Consider the following 24,213-nt stretch of genomic DNA (forward strand, 5'->3'; position numbering starts at 1 on the left):
TAATTTTTTTAATACCCGAAAGCACAAAGTCATTAAAACTGTAAAGTTGCCTATTAACATAGAAGAGGCAAATTACCGACGCCCAAAGAGCAGCAGAGTGGCAGGTTAACATGGTGGCAGGTTAACATAGCAGAGTGGCAGGTTAACCCGTGGTGATTATGTCGGCCATACAGCCCGACATAATCACCACGGGTGAAAGCGTAGCGAGGCGGCGTATTGCTTGAGCGCGGGCCTTACGGCTGAGAAGGGCAGACAGACAACAGGAAATAGAAATAGGAGGATAACATTTGTCAAGTCGCACAAAAAAAAAATCAAAGCGTGATACTCTGACGCCATCAATTTAGTACCATTAAAGACCATTATCTATCTCAAAGTTTTTAAAACAGAGGTCTAGGGTGTGGCCTCGGTAATTTTCATTATTTTAGAGGTGGGCCATGGATGCAAAAGATGAAAAATCTAACATGTTACCCTCCTGCTAAATGTGCGGACTGTTGACAACAATGTAGCCTCCACAGTGCTACACGCGGCTTCTAGTTCCTACATCATGCACTCTAAAAATTATTCTGGGTCTGCTTTGCCACCATACACGGGAATGACAAATCTCTCAGTCCAAGGCAGAAAATATGGCCAGTGATGAAGCCCAACGTGTGATTTTACTCAAAAATCTGATCTGTGTTGTGACATCGCGCAATGAAAATCGTTATTTTCGCATTGGGAGATGTACCAGCGCATGCCAAATCTCTCTAGTCAAATCTCGAGGTTGGCTTCGTCACTTGCCTATTTTTCTGCTTTTATTGCAGTGATTGGTCTTCTCGGTGCATTTTGGGAAGAAGAGTCACGGACGTATATCACTGACCATAATTAGTGCCTGTATGAAAACGCCGCTGAAAGCCCTCTAGCGGCATGTTTCACAAGCAGCCGTGGGTCGATCCGACCGCCTTCCATCGTCGGTGAAGCATGTTTTCCACCCTCATGGCTACGATTCCCAGTTCATATGCGTTGGAGACTAATATTTGAGTGGGGCACTGGCAGTTCTCGCAAAGAACCAGTGATTCACACGAGCGAAAATATTTCTGATACGGCTGCAGTGTGGCACAAACGGTGTGACCATTGTCGCGAAGCAGGCGTGTGATGTGGTGCTGATTGGGATACCCGGGCCCTAAAGCTTTCCAACAACGCCTTATTTATTCATGTTTACTTTTGCGGCGATCGTACAGCAAAGCACTAACATAATCAAATTTAACAACAATCCCCATGACGCACTGGTTACGCTTGCCGATAGCGTACTCCGGGTACTGACTGACACCCTTGTCGTTCAGTTACCATGACAGTGCAAAATCCGCCCATGTAGCTGTAATGCGATGAAGCATTCAACCCAACGAAAACGTTGAGATGAATAAGGCAAAAAAAAAATTGTGAGAACATGCCTTAAAAACTTTGTGGCAGATTTGCTTGTCCTGAAGCGAGCGACAGCGAACATCCGTGTCTGTGGCTCAGAGCATCTCGAAAACATCGCCAGATTGCGGATATTTGGGTCCGATGAATCTTGGCAGGCCTGTGATGTAAGTGCATCATCATTTCTGAGGCAGTGTAATGTATTTTTACACGTACAAGCTTTCGCAATTCTTTTTGACTCGGCTACATGTTGTTGCTTGACTGTGAAATTTCGCTGCTCGTTCCTCAGACGTGAGACTGCACACGTTGAACTGAGTGTGCTCTAATAAATGATGATCCGCCTTGTACTACGGCTAGCATTTTAGGGTGGCTCACATTCCCCAAAAAAGCTACAGGTGGTTATCAGTTCCTCCTATACAACGATATTCTTTAGTAATTTTACGTTCTAAAAGAGACTGTGATTGTTACGACTGGAGCAGATACGCGTCACACCGGAAAGCCAACATTTCATCCCATCCAATTATTGGGCTGAACGAGCCGATATTAAACGTACTGGCGACTGACACCTTACGATTCTAATCTGCTGCTGTCGTCGCTGGCGCTCGTGAGGGCGAAACGCACAGAACCATGCTATTGGAAACCTATATTTGTCGTTTGTGCACCTTACCAAGCTTCAATTGTTTCTTGACGTAACCTAAAATGCATTATTTGCATACATACGTTACCGTAACCAGTTTTGCAAGACGCGGGAAGCGAAGAACTATGCACCCCTCCGCCTAACGACTACGATGGTTGAACGCGAAGCTTTCTCGTGAGGGGTTCGTGGTTGTCGTCTGAGTTTGGACTTTCACTCGCAGACGGTTTGGACTTTGACTCGTTGAGCTTTGACTTTGACTCACACGCACTTTGGACTTTTGATCGCGGCGCCTTCGACTTTGACCCTTAGCCATTTTATTTCGCACGAAGAAAGCTTCGCGTTCAACCATCGTCGTCGTTAGACGGAGGGGTGCATGATTTTTCTGTCTGATTTTCAACGTCCATGCACCCCTCTCCAAATCCAAAATGCTACGACCGTGTCGGAATGGCGTCTGAGAGGAGGCTATAATAACTTCGCATCGTTAAATCTGTACGTCTGAGTGCGAAAACTTCGGCACAAATGAGAACCCACGAGCTAAGACCGGACCCTTCGCCGCCGAAAAGCGTGGGGCCGGTGTATCCTTGGCAGCAGCATCAGCAGCCAGCAGACAGTCCCCACAGTAGTAGAACTCCCCCCCCCCCCCCCCCCCACAGTTTCTACTGAAACCTGTGCAAGCGTTTTTCTTTCTAGGGCGCGGCCCTTTGGCCACCGTTCCTGGGATGAGCGGCAACGCCGTCGTCGTTGTCACTGAGCGAACGATGGCAAGACCTAAGAGTGAAAGAAAGCAAAGTAGGACCCTGGCGCCAAATTGAGAGGGAAGGGAGCTTAGACACTTCTCCGAAAGTAGACGGTGGGGAGGGGGGGGGGGGGCAGTATGCTGAGCCCGCACGAGACGCTCGTCTGCGCGACGCTTGGCAAGAACGTTCGGGAGAGCGTGCGCGTGACGATGATAAGCGTTCGCTTCCTAAGACACAGTTCGTGGTCCCTTCCCGAGACGCACTTCGCGCCGCCGACGCAGAGGTTGACCATCGCTGCCGTTGAGAGAACCTACGAGTGAGTGCTGCCTCAGCGCACTACAGCATTCAGGAGTGAGAGCTGAACTGCGAGTGAGGCAACCGGTCGTATGCTTCGTCAGCCGCTCAGCTAAGCAAGCTGCCCGAGCGGAGGCTGAGCACCACCGACACCAGAAGCCAGAGTGAGTGCTGAACAATGAGCGAGGCAACCGTTGATTGTGTCATCTCGAAAACAGGCGCGGAAAGACGGAGACTAAGAAGAGAAATACACAGGACGACGCGCCGTGTATTTCTCTTCTTAGTCTACGTCTGTGTATTTCTCTTCTTAGTCTCCGTCTTTCCGCGCCTGTTTTCGAGATGAATCAGCACCAACTCGCCCAACTTGCCATCCTGTTAAACGTTGATTGTGCTTGCTTCGCCAGCCGCTACAAATAAAAGTTTTCTGTAACCATACATATACGTTTGTCTGAAATCCTTTGCGCCAACATATTTTGCGCAGTCAAAACCACTAAACAGCTGCGCTCAATTAGAGAGTATCGTAATCGCCAGCCAATTTTTTTGAAGTCCCAATATAGACGCAGAGACCATGCAGTGATCACTGAAAAATATGGGCTTTACTGTTCGCAGAAAATGTGTAAAATGAACGATACGCCCTTCTCCGCATCCATGTGCCCACACGACCGTGCTCACTTGCTGAGTGAGCACGATCTCGTGGAATTCCTGCGGAAATTCTCGAAAAATTTCAGCGCTAGCGTCATACCACACCAAACCGAACGATCCGTATACCATGCATGGCAGACGCAGTCACAATCTCTCATTAGTAGTATCAGAGTCATCCAATGCTTTTGATTTGAAAAACTCTGATATTGTGTTGCGGTCAGTTTTCAAAAAGTTAGCCAGCGAAAGGAAGAAACGACAGCTGTCTTGTGCCATATTTTGGGCATACACACATTTAGCCCGCCAAGCTATATTCCAGATGCAGCAAAGTCGCAGCATACAAACCTATTCAAGTCATCCGCTTTACACGCAAAGGTCTGTGAATCGAAGCACTTGCTGAGGAAAAGCATGCAGCCGCCCGAGAGGCTAACTGAGTGGTTAACACACGTGATGATCAGCTTGGAAAAGTCCTAATACAGCAGCGACCGCTTCATCGGTGCATAACTTAGCTTCCTGGATGGCAGCGATTGCTACAGCATATATACCTTTCAGAGCTGCCTCAACTGATGCTGTCGATTACTGTTTCGCAATCCCCTTACATTAAATGTATCAATCTTAACTGCTGTGACATTTGCCGTCGATTTCAAGCCCTCTAAACATAGTCACACGACCTGACATGGCCTTCGAAAACCCTTGAGTAACAGTAGTTTTCTTCGAGACCAACAGACCTCGTTTACTACCAGTTCCAGACTTCTCACGGTTCTTGTCATCATCGCCCGCAATGTCTGTTGCTAAACAATTTTCCCTAGAAGTACGAACTTCCTCACCATCAGCAGATACAGGCCTCTTCAGAGAGCTTAGGTTCCCATCCAAGCCATCCTCATACAACACGTAAGGCATCATGGGGCATATTGTCGCCCCACGCCACGACGCCTCGGCAGATGAGCCACTTGAAGGTGGGCCAGCTGTAGTCACTTCGCTGTGCGCACACGTTGTTATTCAAGCAAGAAATTAAAAACTTGGCTATATGCTTCGGCTCGGGTGGCGTTTTTAGAGCGTCATTACTTCGACTAACAGGGCAGAATTTTGACAACGCTGTACGAATGCGAAAGGATTGCGCCAGTGGTCTATGTCGATGAGATTAGTAATTTGAAATGCCAGATGCAGCAGTGCATCGCAGGAAAATACCGGGTGGCTTTAATCCGGTCGCGTACACAATGATTTTATGATGGCCAATTCCAGCAAAGAGTTCATTGAGTGACCAGCGGCAATCTGCACTTGAGAACGAAATTCTGGAGGTTGAATAGCATGAAAATACCTTCAACGATAATTCCAAATTCTTCGGGCATTTCATGCTCATTATTCAAAACTTTTTGGCTGCAGCGCTGACGTAATCAATGATTTCAGGTCTTTTATTGACCCTTTACCCCAGCTTAGTCAGGAAGAGCGGGCTCTTGTTGAAGAGCCAATCACGCTAAGCGAAGGAGAGGCTGCTATAAAGTCACTGCAAACCTTAAATCCCCAGGTACACACGGCCTTAGTTCTGAACTCTATCGAAAATTTTGTACGTTCCTACGCCTGTTGCTGACAGTCTTTACAAAAACCAAGTCTTTATACAACAGCCTTTACAAAAGTGGATGGCCTCCCTCGAAGTTTTACGTTGCTCACATGCTACATAGTACCCAAAACCTCGGAAGAAAAGCGCTTGAAAGCTATCGAAGGACACCGTCCAATCACTGCGTGTAATTTTGATAACAAAATTATTGCTAAAATTTTGTCACGTAGTCGGCAGGTTGTCATTATTAGCCTAATTGGCGCATATTGAAAACCCGCAATACGAGGTCGGAGTATTTACACAAACTACTTATTGCTCTTTCAATATTGGATCGTGTTTTAGATGAAATGGTAGAAGTGGCACTTGTACAAACAGACCTAGCAAAAACGTTTGATAGAGCCCGGCATGATTTTTTTTTTGTTTTTTGTACTAAGCCACGTTAAATGGCATTAATAAACTACAAAAAAGACTTTCATTTACTAAGCACCGTAGCAGTGCTGAAAGAATTGAACGACCAGGGAATGTAGGAGACCTACATAAGACTCCCACATACAGGATAATCCTTCACAAGCAAAGCGACAAATTCCCGATTCGAAAGGCCGTACGACAGGGTGATACCACCTCGCCAAAACTGTTCACAGTATGTCTGGAGACCCCGGGGTATTCAGGAAGCTTGACGAGAAACCCCTAGGATTACGGATAAACTGAGAATACTGAAGCTATTAGAGGTTTGCAGACGACATGGTCTTGCTATGCGAGTCTGCAGAACACCTGCAAAAATGATTGACGAACTACAATCCGAAAGCGTGGCCGTGGGGCTAAAAATAAATAAGAATAAATCTAAAGTACAATGATGAACAATCATGCCAAAAGCATCCCGTTCAGCATATGTAACAAAACACTAGAACAAGTCGAAGATTACAGTAACCCCTCGTTAACTTGAAGTCGTAAAATCCGCTGAAAATCTCGAGATAAGCCCAGTTTCGAGTTAAGCGAAATGCCGAAAATTTGTGGCCACGCCACTGAAATAAGAGCTAGTACTGCTAACAAAACTCCACTACACAGGCGCGTTTTGGTATTAAAGGCAATACAATTCGCGGGAAAAAAATGAATTTTTATTATTGCGGAAGAAAGAACTGCGTGATGCTCGCACGTTTAGCGTTCGCATCTGGTCACAGAAAAGCGTTCTCGAGCTGCTCAAAGCATCGCATCAGTTGTTGGTCGCCAACGCTATATTCTACCTTGTTTCGAAGCAGGCTTCAGCATGTTTCTTGTTTCTGCCGTTGTATGCACTTCTCGAGGCTCCTTCCTCATCGTCCGAATCATCAGCTGCGTTGTCCACAACAATGTGGGCGCCGGACAGCATTCTAAAAGTGGGACATCGGCGTCGTACGGAGTTTCCTCCGCCTAAATTTGCCGTTCACAACCTCGTTCGGCGCGTAGTGAGAGCTGAACGTTCGAACGGAGACCTTATCAGCTCGCTTTGCCTTGTGTCCTCTCTGCCAAAATTTCAAGATATCCATGGTCCCCCGAAAAAACATTTCGAGATAAAGGGGTGTAAATACATGTCGCCTATGGGAGGTAAATGCGCGGCAAGAAAAAGCTTCGACTTAACCGATATTTCGAGATATCCGAGTTCGAGTTAACACGGGATTACCGCATAACTACGTCGGACAGGTTTCCGCGCTGATCCCAACAACGAGAAAGAAATTTGGCGCAGAATAGGTGTGCGCTGGGGTGCACTTGGCAAACACTTCCAAATAATAAAAAGTAAATGGATCTATCACTGAAAAGAATGATATAGAACCTATGCATCCTGCCGGTGATGACATATGGAGCGGAAACTTGACGCTTTACTAACAAATTGACAGCGAATTTCGGTCAGCTCAACGGGGCATGGAAGGGAGAATGGTAGGAGTAACGTTAAGGGAGAAGAAACGAACGTACTCGATCAGAGAACAAACTCGAGTACAGCTTATCACAGTTCGAATAAAGAAGAAGAAATGGACTTGCCATGAGCTGGCCACGTAGCTAGATGAAATGGCAGCCGGTGGACAACCAAGGTGACGAGTGCGCATACTGAGAGGGGAATAACTCGATGGGGGGAAGAATCAAGGAAATTCAGAGGGAAAGAATTGACTCAAGCAGCGCAGGTAGGGAGCGGTATGGTGGTTGATAGGAGGGGCCTTCGTCCTGCAGTGGACCTAGCAGGCTGCTGATGATGATTGGGATGATGACCGCGAGGCTAATCATAATAGGGACCTTTCTGCTCCCGTTCATATTCAATCTTCCGTTCGGCAAGTGTGCCCATCGTCTCCATTATGATTCGGCTCATACCACAAACCACTACGTCTCAGTACAGTACGGAATACAGACGTTACATGTTTCTCACTGGCCGAGGGCGAGGTGAAGGTCCTAGCTTATACGCTGACGACATTGCCTACTTTTGTAAGGGGAAAAAATGTTTTGGAAGCGCTCAGATTAACCAGGCAGTTTTTTGAAGTGTCCGGCGCTGCCTTAAATCTCGAAAAGTCAAGGAATTTTGGCTCGGTATCTGGCCGAGGCCCAGGTTTTAAAGGAATTACGTGGGGTTGGGAAGAACTTCAGTACCTCGGAGTTCCGCTTAGCCACATAACAGTGCACCTCGCTGGGAATCAGCGCTTTCGGGAATCAAGCGTAAGACGCACGCATGGATGGGGAGAGACTTATCTATATATTTTCCCGTGCTCAAGGGTGCAACAGGTTTTTCGTTTTATTTTCTACGTCCTGCAAGCACTCCACTGTGCTAGGAATAAAGCGGAAGCATAGGGTATACTCGCTACCTCCGTGCGAAGTTCACTCTTTGAGCCCACGCGCACTGATAATATCTTCCTTCTCTTTGAATCTCGATGTCTTGGACTTGTCCACGTGTCTGTACACCAACTGGTTTCCCGCCTCCTTTTCTTAAGAAATATGAACCACCTTTTTCTACAAGTAGTACTTCAACGCCAATTGGATGCATATTTGCCGTATTTATTTGCTCCTGTAGGACCAATGGTCGTTAGGGCTTTTTGGGGACTTCTTAATGAAGTAGCGGAGACGTTTGAAGTGCGTTTTTCATTGGAATACTCGTTCAACCTTTCCAGGAAGCAATTCACCCTATTACTGGCAAACTTGTTCCCTGTACCTGTGTATATATCGTCAGCCATACTTGAATGTTAGGGGTGACACTGTTTAATAAAGTGTCAGACATATTTGCATTCAGCTGGCCCCTCAAGTTGCATGATCGCAACTTTTTCCCTATTGTCCTGGCCGTAAACTTGTTTGGGAAAATAAATAAACATTTAAGCATTCAAAAATTCTTCGTTAAATTGCAAACGTCAACCCTTCCTGTTAAAACGTGACTACATTCTGAGGGATTTCTTGTACCATCGTCTGCGAACTTTAGGTTGTGTAATCAACCTGAAACTGTAGACCATTGTTTTGTGCTGTGTAGAGACGCAGAGTTCTTCTGGGACATTCTACAATGAATACAGAATAAAGACACAGACATCACGTCGTACGTTATCCGATTTCTTCCGGTGGAAAGAGACCAGTGCATTTCGATATGATCTCTTAATATACGTATGGGGCTGTTCAGTCTGTGGCAGGGCGGTGTGGCCGATCGTCATGCCGACCCTCCTCGTTCAACGAAATCGCTTTTTCGGGGGCAATGTGCGTGGGTACGAAGCCTGTATGCTGTCCCAAGTGAGCACCCCCCCCCCCCCACGCACACACGCACACACAATGGCTCTACCTTCTTAGTGCGTGTGTGTGCCTCCCGGGGTTTTAGTTCGAACTTGTGACTTGCTCACCTTCTTAAACTGTGAATGCATTCTAGACTGCTTATACAGTGCGCCCTCTAAGCGCATAAAATTCGTATGATTACCATGTAATAAAGACACAAAAATAAAAACAAAGGGTCGAAAGGGCGCAATTGGCAACGAAGAAAATCCCGGGCCACCTCCACTAACGGGAAACCCGGGGAGGGGCGAAACATGCAGTGTATAAGTGTATTCTTGGCGCCTCAGTGTCGCTTTTGCCAACGGAGATGAAACCGTTGTGGAGGCATACAGCTTTGCTGTGAAAGTATCTTGTCTCTAGTGCGAGGCGTAAACGAGTGTCCCGGTGTTTTTTCAGTACGCGTTGCGTTCTAGCGCGAGGCGTAAACGACTTTCCCGGTATTTTAGTACCGTAACTATATACATGAGATGACGATTACGACGACAACGACATGAGACGCCGACAGCCCCTAAGGGTCTTCGCCCCCTAAAAATGGCACAATCGGATAGACGTCGGCTTCGTAACGCGAGAGACCCAGGTTCGATTGGGCAACGTTTTCCCCTTTGCTAGAACTGATTGATTGATTGATTGATTGATTGATTGATTGATTGATTGATTGATTGATTGATTGATTGATTGATTGATTGATTGATTGATTGATTGATTGATTGATTGATTGATTGATTGATTGATTGATTGATTGATTGATTGATTGATTGATTGATTGTGGGGTTTAACGCGCCGACGCAACGCAGGCGATGAGGCGCGCCGTAGTGGAGGGCTCCGGATTAATTTTGACCACCTGGGGATCTTTAACGTGCGCCGAAATCTCGTACACACGGGCGTTTTTGCTTTTCGCCTCCATCAGAAAAGCGGCCGCCGCGGCCGGGAACTTTACTAGAACTATTACTAGAATGCGCAAAGTACTCCGGACCGCGGGCATGCAGGAGGGGCACTAATACAGACTATTTGTAATCATTTTCAGTGGAAGCTCCCCCCGATATGCAGTACGCTTCTCGCGAAGGAAAAAATGTGTCTACAGAAATGCAGCAATGGGTATAAAAAGAGAATGGCCACTGTGTAGGGCCATGTCAATATTCGAATGGGTTATATTTTTTTTCCCCTTCGCAACACACAGCACCGAACGGAGGCATTCCGAGTATAAGGGCAATACATTGTAGTTATTACTGGAGGTATTTTATTTATAGTCTAAGAAAAACTGAATAAAATGAAATAATTTCTTCAGGACGAACGGAAAGTCATGGAAACGTTGCTTCTTCTTCTTTTTTCCGTCAGTATAAAGGATGGTTTAAGATAGAGGGGATAACCTGTATCTATGAAGGATGAGAGAAACGGAAAGAAGTGTTTTAACATGTGACGGGCAGAATTACAGGACGTTGCAGGTTGTCACAGTCGAAATAACCAACTCATCAATAGAGGCTTATGTAACTTTCCCGTAAGTAAAATGGTGGGAAAGCGCAAAGAAGGTTATACGGGTCAAGTGGCTCGGGTCATCGGGTAGCACTACTGATGACAGGAAGGTATTTTTCGCATGCAAGAGTGGTCCGAGAAAAGCGGCTTTTTTCTCCCAAAAATGTGCTACGTGAATGAGTTATGATACATTTTATTTGAGAAAGAAAGCTTTCATTTTACATGCGCAGCCGGGAGAACGATTCGAAAGCAGAGTTGAGCCATCAACGGTTTCCCTCTGATTTCTCTGTGAAGTTCCATCCTACCCGCTGTGCGGAAATTGGTTTTATACTGTGGTTTAAGGGAGGCCTGATCTACAAGCACATTGGGCGTCAAAATCACGCTAAAAACACTTAAGGAAAAATTAGACCGATTTCTTTCCCCACCTCGCAGACAAGCAGCGTCGACAGCGCGGAAACTGAACCTGGGCCAGTGGCTTATTACAAAAAGAATACGCAAAAGCACACGTAGCTTTGCTGTCCCTTATGCATCTCTCTCAGAGGGAATTCCGTTCCGTCATTGTCTCAGTCTGTAACCTTCCAAAGCTTTGTTAGCTGTGTTCTAAATGCTACTTTTACGCTATTGCTAAATGACTGGCCATTTATGAACCCCAGCGATGGTCCTTTTTTGAACTGGCCCAGACCAGTAGCCCTATTTCTACGCACCACCACTAATTCTGCGTTCTTGGCTCTTTTCGACCTTACAGCAATACCCTTCTCGAATTGGCCCAGAGTGAAACCCCACAACGGCCCTTATCTTCGACCGTCGCCAAGTGCGCATTCTTTGCTCTTTATGACCTCACAGCCTTTCTTGGACCACCGCAGACTGTGCAACCCAGAAGACTGCATCTTCTGAGTTCCGCAGACATGCGTGCACCCTCACTGCTGAAAGCCATTCGTGACACACTGGTGTGCGAACACAGGGTAAAAAAGACGAACTAGGTAAGTCGGGCCGCGGGCGAAAGACTTCCGGCGCGGCCGCGGGTGTGCGACCTGGCAGCGTCGAGGATCCCCCGAGGAAGACTGGTGGCGGCCGGTGCGACGGCGTGGTGCACGTGGTCCAGCGGCGGCTGGCGCGGCGCAAGCGTCGGCGGCGGCGATCAATAGCGCGGGTGGCATCGCCTGCTCCCTCGCCGCCTGCGCGTGTCCAATGGGCAGGCGCGCCGTGCCGCCCGCCCCCGGCGACGGGAGGGGCGAGCGGCGCGCGTCCGGCGGCCGGCCCGCTCCCCTCGGCCTCCAGCCGGAGGCGTTGCCCAGAGCCGCTGGAGGCGCCACAAGCGGACCGCGGCCGAGCCCCGCGGCGCCCGCGTACGGATACGAGGAGTCAGCCGGCCGCCGGACTCTATGGTGGTGCGGGCGGCGCACATGGAACCCGCCAGAGCCAGCCCCATGTCGGCGCGGGCCAAGGACTTCTCCATCGACGCCCTCATCAGCCGCCGGCCGTGCGACAGCTCCAACGACGGCTCGGACGCCGACACCCCGGGCCCGCCGCCGCTGCTGCTCGACGCCGGTGAGTGGCTGTCAGTGACCGCTCGGGGTCAGGGGGCCCGCGCGCGCCCCAGGAGGACCACCCGGGCACCGCTCTGGGAGGCCCTCCATCACGTGACCTCGACCTGTCGCCGACGGACAGGTCGCGGGCACCTGTGACAAAGGGCGTGCTCGGGCAGAGGGGGCCCCGGCTCTTTTGGACGCGCGCCAGGCTCGGCTGGATTGGCGATAATAACGGCCCGGAGGTTCATTAGGAGACGCGGGACGCAACGCAGAAAGGAGTAGCACTTTCACGTAGGTCGATCGCTATACTGCTGGAAACGAGCCGAATGCGTCATTAACCCCGACGACCTGTGCAATTGCTAAGAAAGTCTCGAAGCGCACGGCCGTAGTTTCGCCTGTTTAGTCATTCGTTTTACTTATTAAAGGCTCCGAAACCCATACGCGCTTGATGTGACATAGGAAATCGAGCACTGATACGTGGTTGCAGGCACTTCTTCTGCAGCACACACGCACACAGTTGGTTCAAAAAGCTCATAAAAAGAAAATTCTAGTCATTTACCCTTCTCAGTGCCCGCGCATAACCGGACAGCTGACAAATAATTATAGCTATCCGGTCGAGAGTAAAAGCCGCAGCGAGTGAGGTATATGGCGAAATGGGCAATGCATAATAACGTGTGTACTTCAGCGGTTAATAGGTCCCTTTCAGATAATGCTTGCGTGCCCACACACACTGCCCTGCGAGAGAGACCGGACAAAATAGCAGGTCAAGCCGCAATCATTGCCTATGCGTGCACGACCTACTGTACACTGAAAAATGAATGTGGCACACTACTCATGTGTGGTCTGCTTGTATACGGCGCAATTTGGCGTACTTTACTGATGCACGTGGCCTACGTAAAACGCCTCGATAAGCTGCGCGACTGGTGCTGTGAAAGTGAAAAAAAAATAAAAAAATATTGTTACTCGTGAAACGGGCGTATTGTAATGCAAATGTACAACGGGAAACATCCCGGGATATAAAGCACGGCGATCCTATCGGTGGTGTGAGGCTATCAAGATACTGCGCAGGACTCTGATGAATGTTCCATTCCCATAGGTGCAGCCGTTATCGGTTGGGCGCTGAGGTTTTGCGGCATAAACTTGTCCCTGCAGTACCAAGTTTTTGTTCCTTAAAATGTACGAAAGTGGATAATTGAATATGAATACTTTATACATGGCAGCCAACACAGCATGCTGCACAGCTGTTACATAGCACAGCTGCTACATCGCTTTTTCTATCTCTTTCGCTGGCATGAGCGCGCACTGGTTTTGTTCGCGAGCACGAATTTCCCATAGCACTTAAGAAGGCCATCAAACAAACCGAAACTCTGGCTTTATACCTATGCCCAAGTATTCTGGGCAGCGACAGCGCCTGTTAGACATTGATGAATGGGTGGTATACTGCAGCGAACGCACAGTGATAAAGAAACAGTGTGGGTGTGATGTGCATTGGGTCTCGTGAGTGGTAATAAGCCTTTATACATCACGCGATAGTTCTTGGGTGCTAATGGGGAAAGAGACCGCGCCCCGTGAGCAGTGGCAATCCGGTGCATCGTGGCAATCCATGCGGTTGCTCTGGCGTGCTAATAGGGCAATAGACTTTGTATGCAGTTCAGGATATACGCTCCGCGTCAGTGCCTTTAGGAATAGAGAGCGTATGCACCACCTGAGAAACTGCTCCTTTTCTCAGTGTGGACGGTAGCATGCTTCCCTCTCGTCCGGCCCTTCCCCATTCACCCTGTGATTCCCCAAAGCCGCCCGACTGAAAGCAGTGTTTACGGTGATGCGTCTGGCGCTGCAGGCGTGATCTATACATGTTGTGGGCGCGAAAACCTGTTGGGGTGAAAGTGTGTTCACCTCAGCATCTCCCCTGATGTTATGGTGTTAGTGGCGTGTGGTTTGATTGTTCCAAGGAGTGCGCTGCTACGGCGCATGTAGCGTGTTATTTATCCAACCCCTGATCCTACTTTGCGTGCATTGGTGACCCAAAGGCCGTTGTCTTTCTCGAACTTCGAGGCTTAGAATAGAGAAATCAGCTTAGAGTTGTAGCGCCTTCATCGACGATATTGCACACCTTTATTACGGATGACTCCAGGGAGTCACTGAACTTACCTGCAGGCAGCTGCATGCATTCAGTGATCACATTTACGACTTTTTCGGGAATATATTTGGGCAGCTGCGGTTGTGTAGCGAATGTAAATGAAGAGCCTCCTTGATACTCATTCAAATGAAATTTTCACTTTGTCGGGGACGGAAGCGTTTGCTGCCTGCTAATTGACCTCGCTATGAGACGGATGAAAATGCCATTAAAATTATTGTACTTGATAGCTGGCTGTGCTTTCCCTCACCAACTCCGTAGCACGTTCACTAAGTAATAGCTGGAATTATCGTAAGTGGAGAGGAGGCGAGAAGGCACGTCGCCATCAGAGGCTTGGTGCGTGCAAGGATTCATAATATCCCTCACCTGTGCCGCGTCGTCAGCTCGGACCCCATATGGCCAGCCTCGGCATGCTACAAGCGCCTGCGTTGTCACACCGCTCGCAGATTCAATATTGTTGCGCAGAGGTGCTGACATTGGTCTGTACAGGCCATTCGCAAAGCTGGATTGTTGACATCTTTGTTATTTTTATTCGCTTCTTCCTGTTGGCACGGTTCAGCAATTTAATTCACGAAAAGAAAACAGGAAAGAAAGTGACGAAAAGCAATAATTGATCCTTAAATTGAAACCACGGAATTGTTTCATTTGAGTTGGCCCTTCTCGGCCGTGATGCCAAGTATTCGTGACAATATGTTTGATGTGGCCAAAAAACAGCCCTTAGTTCGTATAAAAGCAGAGAAGCGAGAAGGAATGAAAATGCCTGGAACACAGAAGTAAAAAAGAGCTAAAATCTTGTCCTCCCAACAATGTCTTTCTTAGTGACCTCTTCATTAGCTGAGGATTTTTGGGCAAACTTCCAACCTGTAAGACCTGATTAGATCAATCAATCAATCAATCAATCAATCAATCAATCAATCAATCAATCAATCAATCAATCAATCAATCAATCAATTCAGATCAGTAAGTAAGTCCCTGAAGCAATTAGGAGACAGAACTTAGGACAAGGGACATCTACGTTTCAACAAAAAACCAGAAGAGCTGCCTTGCTCGTATTTGCAGCCCTTCTGTGTGCTTGAAAAAATTTGTCGGTTATACACCATATGCATATATACGAACATCCTCCCAAGGAAAAAGATCGTAATTACTGTTCAATAATTGTACGCCCTACTTGTGCCGAAATTTGAAACATTACAAGCGCGTGGGTCTTGCGAAAGCGAACCACCATCACTAGCCGTTGGACTCCCGCCAAAGAGCAAAAGCCTCTCCAATGAAATGTTCTAACGAATGCCTTATTTGCCCGCGAACATGGTCGTCTGATCACTCGGTACCCACGTTTTCTCTCGGGGTGTCCGTCCATTTCCCGCCCTGCGCATCACAGGCCTGCACATGACGCCATCTACCATGTACCCCTCCCGTAATTACTGGTGCCGATTTAAATTACCAATCAAGGCGCATCGTAAGAAGACTAGTCCGCGCCCCATAACTGGTTAGTGCAAATATGCACTGACTGTTCAGTTTGTAGAATTTGCAACTCGAGGGTGAAGGCTTCTCTTACGCAGGAGCTATAACTGAATACGATCCCGAGGGTCACTGGCGCTTGTGTTTCACACGTGTGCATACATGCCAGTTCGCACCACGCCAAGTGCACCGAAGTATAGTGGAACAGCCGAGCTAAATCCATTAGAGCAGGGAAAGAGGCCCTGACAAGTGCGAATCCGCCGACTGATACGTGCGCACACGTATACACCTAGTCTTTTGCCTGCAGTTGGCTAAGTCACTCACGTGAGTACTTTGAGCGCAATTTTCTAAGACTTATAAGGCGGCACGATGTCTTCGAGATCAACAGATGTTATCTCCTGTCATGCCGCATTCTTCCTTGAAATGTTTGCACAAGTCTCATGTACATCCGACCATCTTGTCGAATGATTGTGCACACGATCGCGTACGACAGAAAAAAATATGGAGTAATTAACTTTGGGGAACGTCAGCACGAAATTCGTCTATCACCTGATGAGGTAACAGGCGACCTGCCCATATTTATTACGCAGCGGGGCACCCCGCAATTACACCTGTTCCGTCCGCGCTCGTCGCGGACTCCCGCTAGCTTGCTACACTTATCGTTCTGCATGCGTGGACAGGCTTTCAGTCTTACGCAAATGTAAAATGACGTATTCGTCAATGCGTAAACCGTCGTGTATATACTTTCATTGTTATATTGTGGTTATAAATCATTAAAATGAAATTGAAACTTTCGCTCACCAGTGGAAAAAGAATAGTAATATGTTGCGAACTAATTTCTTCAAATTAAACTATATGCGTGAAATCGAGCACTGTATCTACCAGGTGAAGCAAATACGGTCCGTGCGATTAAGCCGCTAGCTCAGTGATAAATATCCTGACCTGGTTTACGTCATGATGTTATAACTATTATTCTCAGACTTTTTTTTTTTTCGTGTAGTTGCGGCCCGAAAGTCATTTGAGGTATTTTTGTATCAATGGACGGTTAAATCTATTTCCTGTTCGTGACAAAAAAAAAAATCAAATTTGGGTGTTTAACGCGCCAAAGCTGCACCTGGGCTATAAAGCGGACCGTATACAGTGGAGGGCCCTGGAATAATTTATACAACTTGGGGATGTTGAACGTGCGCCGAAGCCTCGACACACGGGCGTTTTTGCTTATTCGCGTCCGTATTTCCTGTTTGTGAAAAAATGTATTGCGTCCAAAGCTGCACGTCGTAATTTTTTTTTTCTGCTCTGCAGCGTTTGGAACTGTGTCGAGACCAGTCAATTAATAAGAATCCTGCTTTTTTTTTCTCCTCGCCTCCTGTTCGCCTATTGGAGTGTAGAAAAAAAGGGGGAGTGTGCCACGTGAGAAAGGAAGCGCGCATGTGGCATTTATGACCGAAAATACCGCAACTGTTGTCCATCTCGGGTACTTCGCCTCTGGAAATTCGGACGCTATTTCTACCCTTTTCTTGCCCATACAGCACCACAGTGTGCTTCGGTCACGTTGTAGTGCTGCACGGGCGACCGCATGATCTGAAACCATGCACGCGTATGTCACAGTCGTTGTTTGCACAGTGTCTGCTTGCATTGTTTCTTCAGTAACATATATGGTGTACTCGTTGCATGCAATTTTGGAGCTTCCTCCCCGTGGCTGTCATATCTTGATGAGACGAGTTATTTTCTGTTTGCGCATGACGTTTATTATAATGACACTCTCGTTTTCCTCATTCGTGCATTTCAAATGCACTGATTTTCACGCTTAGCTATCTAGGTATGCCAGAAAAAGTCAATTAAAATGCCTGCAGCTATTGCTTTATAAAGTCAACGTTAACGTTAATGTTTGCCGTTTTCTCTCTTTTCTAAGCGTATAAATACTCAATTAGAAAGTGAATTTATGGTTGCGTGTTGGAGGCAACATTTCCGCGGGGGCTGTCAGATTGTTTCCTTTGGACGTGTTTTACACGCGCTGCGGTGGCTCAGTGGCTAAGGCGTTGTACTCCTGAGCCTAAAGACGCGGGTTCAATTCCCGGCCGCGGCAGCCTCTTTTCAGGCTGAAACGAAGTGTGAAAACACCCGTGGTTGGAGATTTCTGCACAGGTTAAAAATTTCCATCTGGTCAAAACTGATCCGACGCCCTCCACAACGGCGCTCATCGCTCATGGCTCAACAGGTGCAGTTTCGGTGCGTAAAAGCCCCAAAATGTAAATTTTCGGTGCGTAAAAGCCCCAAAATGTAAATGTTTATGTCGTGTTTCGCTTGAAAAAGCGTTCAAACAGATTTAAAATGGGAGCACCAAGCAGTTATCAAAATCACATCGCGTATTCAAGGAACTTGTAAAAAACGTCCCAATTGGTGGGCAAACAAGAGGAGCAGTGCAGTATAAAATCTCTACCGATGGCTGTTAGCAGTACGAAGTCATAGTGTTGAATCCAACAGTTTGACTGCACGCGCGCGCACAGAACGCGGCATCTTTCTTAGGAACTTTTTGGCATTTCGAAGTCATGTCATGCTCAGTGTCGCTCTAAAAGGCGGCTTCCTTCTGTTGCAATGAGCGATAGACTAAGCTCACATGCGCAACAGAGATGCGGTGAATCTGTACTGGGGGGTCTGCATTTAACTGTACACATGCCCTATTAGCCGCTTATGTCAATGTATACAGTCGACGCTCGCTTAACCGAGGCGCGTACAACGGACAAATATCCCCGGCTTCACATTTCGTCCCCATGGCTCCTAAAGGGACTCGGGTACATGCTATAACGGGGCCGATTGTAACAGTGGATCAGTTACTGCGATCTCAATTAGCTCTGATATTTGGTTTAAATTATACCGGATGACTCCCATGGTGCCTACTTGCGATAACTGGAACACACCTTATTTTGGAGAAAAAAAAAATTAGAATGAAATACTACGTTGGTGAAATCACTGGCAGACCTAAGACTAAGTTGCAATATTTTTTTCTGTTCTTGTTATCAGCATCATTATTTTTTTAGTATTTACTATTTTATTTTTACGTGCTTAATTGCTATTTACTCTGTTCGATATGTCAGAAGTGAAAATTGTCTGTTTCCCAAGATAATAAAATAAAAAAAAACTTCGAGGACGACCAAGCGTCTCTTATGAGTTGTGAATGCAGAAGTATTAATTTCCAACTGAATATTGCACGGCGCTATAGACCTTTCACCTTCCTCGTACTGGAAGTAGCCACTTTATTATTGGGCTGTGCTAGCGCCCATTTAGTTGGCGCAGTCGACAGCATCGTCTAACTGCGCATGCGCAATACAGCCCAGAACGTGCTGAGATATTATCAAGGTTTAAGTAAGGGAAAGGTGCATATGCGCCACGCAAAGCTCGGTGCACCCCGTGCCGAAATTAAACCGGTTTCACAAGAGGCACTCTCCGCTTTTCCATGTGTCTCTGCGCACGCCAGCGCGATCCTTTTCTTTGTCATCCTGAGGAACGCACTATATGGAACGCGTCGCAGCCAATGGTAATCTAGGAGCCTGTACAGACGCAGACGCCGGCCTTCTCGTTTAATGGGCGATTTAATGGTTTCGCGTTAAGCGAATGAGCGCGGCTAGGCATATGTTTTTTTCTGCAACTCCATTTAGCTGTTCCGATCACAGCGTTGCGGACAAACGAAGGGGTTATGCACGGAGCAAGCTTCATTGAGACTATAGGCCGGCGAATTGATGAAGTCGGCCTCAACCTCAAATGGGCCCCAACCTTAACCATATTATGTGAGGGTGATATGAGGTCAGATGTTGCTAGCTGCTGACCGCGTGAAGTCGGACGTTGCGTTAAGTTAGATGTGACGTCTTCGTATTCAACAAATGTTGAGTCAAGCTTGCGTAAGCTTACGTTAACCTCAGCGGAGAAGTTGAGGCTGAGGCGAAGTCGAGGATACTGATTTGAGTTTGAGGTGAGGCCAAAATTAGTGAGGTAATCTGCCTACGTCTGACTGTGACCCCCACAATAAACTCAGCAGAGTAACGCCAAGGCATAGAGAAACCGCCAGTGAAGCTGGAGTAGATAAATCAGCAAATGCAAATAATCAAACGATGCATTCGACAACCTGAAGGCAACCGTTAGCCTTAAGTTCTGCAAGTAAAAAACGCACCAACAATTTACGGCAGATTAGGCAAAGCAATTTCACCTGCCTTTTGTCACTCAGTATGCTATGTTGCGCGGCAAAAAAAAAAAAAAAAAAAAGCTTGTCACAAGGTCGAGAACTGGGCTAGTTGGTATACATTCATGATTTACCAGCGCAAATTAAACGGGACGAGAGAGGAGTACACAACACGAGCGCTCGTGTTGTGTACTCCTCTCTCGTCCCGTTTAATTTGCGCTGGTAAATCATGAAAAAAGCTTGTCATCACGCGTTTCCAATCCGCTGCCCTTATTTTGGATCTTGCATATGATGTAGTGCGTACCTCGGTTGCCACGACATATATATTAGTCTGCTGGTTTCTTATAAGAGGCTGCGACAGTATATATTTGCAGTATCCATATGCGGTGCCGTGCTTTCACTGCATATATTTTCGTGCTGAGGAAGCGATTGTTTCACGTGACCTTTTGTATATGGAACTTATTATACTTGCGTGCTCTATATTGACTATATATTTAACGGTCGCCGGCAAAAGAGGGATTTGAACGGTACAATCGACAAATTACAGCGATTTCCCTTCATTCTTGAGGAGCGCATAAAGTTGTTGGAAAATATTTTATTATGGAAGCCACGACTTGCTTAATAAGGAAAGCAGGGGGAGAACGAAAAGGGATCACAAAGCAAAAACAGAAGCCCAACAAAACCGAAACGCACTGCTTTCTTGCAGAACGCATCAGTCGTTGGCGCACAAAGTATACCACTGTGACTGTTGTATGCATCTCAACAGTTTTCGTGCAGCTGGTACTTTCGCACAATCTTACACCGTCCCAGTATACTAACATACAAAAATATGCAACCTGACGTGCTTGTTCGTGCACACTCGAAATTCATTTTTTGAACGCTAAACCTGGCGGCGGTACTTGTTGGCCAGTTCACAACAACCCACATCGTTTCATTAAAACGCGTGGCGTGGTGCATTGAACAGTGCTTCCACCCGAGTTTTCTTCGTATATATAGGCGACGACGGATTTTAATTTACCCCGAATGGAGGAATGGCGTTTTGTCGCAAAGCTTGCCATTTATTGATAGGCCATGAAATACAATTTACCTGTGTACCAAGTTTGCACATGACTGAGCAATCGTACAAAATATTGCTCGTAGTTATTACGGGAGCGATCCACGCAAAAAGGCTCGTATACACGCAAAGCACGCTCGAGCAGGTAATATTAAATGAATCTTCTTTCAGCCATGCTTCCGGCTCCTTCATATTGACTCGCTGTTGGTTGCAGTATCGCTAATTAAAGAGATATCCCTGAAGGGTCGTTTACTTGATCCCTATTCGCTCCCTCTTTGCCTCCTAACCGTTTGCGTCGAGTTATTTGGACACGTTGGTTCAGTAGCGGTCCCAGAGATTGGTTTTAGGGGGGGCGAATTTTTTTTTTTTTTTTTTTTGGGGGGGGGGCGATTTTTTTTCTTTTTTTTTTTTTCTTTTGTGGGTCGAATAAGCACCGCTCCTCTCCTTGCGCCAGTTCTGCGGAGGAGGTGATAACCATGCCGGCGTGTGCGTGTATGTTGTATAACCCGCTTGCGCACAAATCACTTAGCGACACAGTGGTTTTTGACTCCCCGTAGGCGGTGCTACGGCTGACTCGATATTGCATTCCTGACGGTCGCAACACGTTTGCGACCTCACAAAAGTGGGATTTAACCTCGCGCAAGTAGAATGCTTCGAAAAAAACAAAAAATAAGAAGCTGAGGACCTTTTTTTTGGGGGGGGGGGGCGAAGGGGGCGATCGCCCCCCCCCCCCCCCCCCAAAAAAAAAGGTCCTCAGCTTCTTATTTTTGGGACCGCCACTGCGTTGGTTCGCGTTCGGTAGCATGGTTATATGCAACATCGTCCAAGCATACGGTGGCGATTGACTGATTGGAAACGTCATTAGTGTTGTAGCCTGATGGCTGTCCTTCAAGCGGCGAAGATTGGAACTCCCAGGGGTTCCTCCTCAAGCAGGGCTCTCGGCCTGTCCTGGACGCCCCGAAACCTATACCTTGTCAGCGTATGTTAATCAGCTCCGCATCCTGCGTTATTGGCGCAACCAATCCACTGGGTGTGCGAAGCCGATAGACGGTCGGAAGTTTGGCCGCGGTTTGCTGTCGAGTGGCCTGGGTACGTCCAGGTAGGTAGGTATTCAATGTCCCTCTATTTCGTGGTCGGGGATTTGGGTTTAAAAAGCGCTTGCCGTTGCCACGTCGGTAATGACTCGCTGTCAGTGGCGAATCGCACGCGCACAGTGGTGGCTCAGTAGTGTTCGCGCAACTTAATGCTCATGCATGTGTTGTGCGTTGTTGAAACAGCGGTATAGAACAGATGCATGCAGGCCCGCTCATGCAAGGGTGTCACACGAGAGCTTCGCCCGGGCGCCAACACGCGCGATTCCTTCAGCTTTTGGTGCGGCTGGTAAAACCGGGAGAGGACGTCGGGGGTACAATGGGCCCCGTGCGGAGTTCGCACGATGAGTCAAGGCGAAAGGAAGCCGTTTGGTGCCTCTCCCTCGCGGACAATGCGCACAGGCGATTGGCGGAGCCCATATATATGCCGGAACTGTCGTGTCTTAATAAGAGCCGCATTCACATCTTTCGGGGTACGCTGCCGAAATGCGCCTGGCCGCAACGCGTCACCGGCGGATTTCCCAAGCCGGCGTGCATGAATATGCAGGCGCTCATCGGCGAGGGAGGCCGCCGCAGCTGCGACTAGTGAAGCATCGCTCAGCAGCAGGCTGATTACAGATCGGGGACAATCGCGCGGACAACAGGATGGCGCGCGCGCGCCCCGTGTGCAAGGGGGCGTGTACGCATATTCAGATAGGAGAGCCTCGGCGCGTGTGCTTAGGCGGCGAGAACGAGCCTTGGACACGGCTTCGGCGCCCTGTTGACACGGGTTTCGCGCGCCGTTCATTACGGCCGCAGGGGAAGCGTGGACAACGACTGCGCTCCCGTAATGGGAGCCGCCAAGCGTGCACGCGGCTCCCGAAGCCTATCGGCCGCCATCTATTGCGTGTCCCACTATCATCGCATCTGCCTCCCGGGCGCCTTCTCGTGCGGGCCCTTCTTCGGGGTGCGGAAGGTGCACGCGGAGGGCGCTCGCTGGCCAAGACGTCGCGTGCCTGCCAAATACAACGATCTCTACCGTCACGGCGCGACCCCGAATTCGTGGCTGCTGCTGCAGTCACGCAGGTCACACTGTGGGGCGCAGAAGCAGTTTCGGCACGGGTGACTTGCGCAGCGTTGTTTGTTCAGGCGCCACGTCGGTGCACTGGAATAACGGCGCGGGAAGTACCGCCTGCTCAGCCCGCGTGCTATTATAGTCGGAAGCTTCTCGCGTAGAAATTGCAATTGTATGGCACATCGCGATGGCCATGACGGCCTCAGTGAAAGATCTTCTGCAGGCGCACGTGCGCTGGATACGGGCAGTTTCACCATTTGACGACGACTATTGGTAGTAATCAGTGGTTTCTTGTTGGTCTAAGGTTGGTCAAACGCCTTCACCTTGGCTAAGTATAATTAAACAACTATTCATACGTACTTTTGAAGGAACGTTATCTTCGACACGGTAGCGGGCTCATCTGGAACTTCGTATAGGCCCAGGCTTGACTCCAGCTCACACCCAAGTGTGCATTTTCTTTTCGAAGCCATTAATTAACCTCCCTGAGAAATTTCACGTCACAACGAGCTTTACTTTTTTGACATGTTTTTACTATTTGCACCGTCGCGGCCATTGTTGATACCATCCGCTTGGACGGTCGACGAAGACACCGGATTTTTGGCTCACGGGGCACTTCATGCTTTCGATTCGTTATTATTATTATTATTATTATTATTATTATTATTATTATTATTATTATTATTATTATTATTATTATTATTATTATTATTATTATTATTATTATTATTATTATTATTATTATTATTATTATTATTATTATTATTATGCTTTATTCAGAAGTGATGGGGAAGGCGGTAAAAGAGGTGAGGACGTCTACATCCCCTTGTGTATTTCCATGGTACTTGCGAGAGTCCACAGGGACATGACGGTCTCTTTTGGGTGAGCCCGGCCCAGAGGAGGCGATGCCCATTCCTGGAGGGTCTTGATGTTCGGCGGCAGACGGGCTCTTCTCTCCGCCGCGAGCCCCGAGCTCTCCCGCAGCATGTAATGCATTGTGGCCCTCGCTGGAGCGGGACACGAGGAGCAGGTCACGATGGTCGCCTCCCTGCGGTTCTCGGGGGGTTCTAAAATCATTCGCCGAGGATGCTCACGCAGGGCTGAGGCGTTGGGGTGCTTAGCACGAGTCAGTGGGTTCGACTTCTGGCTCGGGTAGTTGCTTTCCTGATTAAGGCGAGAATCAAAGAACGTCTGTAGTACGAGTCTCCACGCCAATTAAAGGACGTCCTT

General features: G+C 47.9%; 1 protein-coding gene across 1 annotated transcript in view; it reads left to right on the forward strand.

Annotated features, from left to right (window-relative positions):
* The first annotated feature begins 11,768 nt into the window (after positions 1 to 11,768).
* LOC144155066 (T-box protein H15-like) overlaps positions 11,769 to 24,213 on the forward strand; it is a 127,282-nt gene continuing 114,837 nt past the window's right edge. The window contains 1 exon segment of the mRNA XM_077686298.1: positions 11,769 to 12,037. Coding sequence (XP_077542424.1) covers positions 11,872 to 12,037 — 166 coding nt within the window. The 5' untranslated portion in view covers positions 11,769 to 11,871.

Source organism: Haemaphysalis longicornis, unplaced genomic scaffold (assembly GCF_048455015.1).
Source record: "Haemaphysalis longicornis isolate Haplotype H1 unplaced genomic scaffold, Haemaphysalis longicornis Haplotype H1 scaffold_1, whole genome shotgun sequence".
Lineage (NCBI taxonomy): Eukaryota > Metazoa > Arthropoda > Arachnida > Ixodida > Ixodidae > Haemaphysalis > Haemaphysalis longicornis.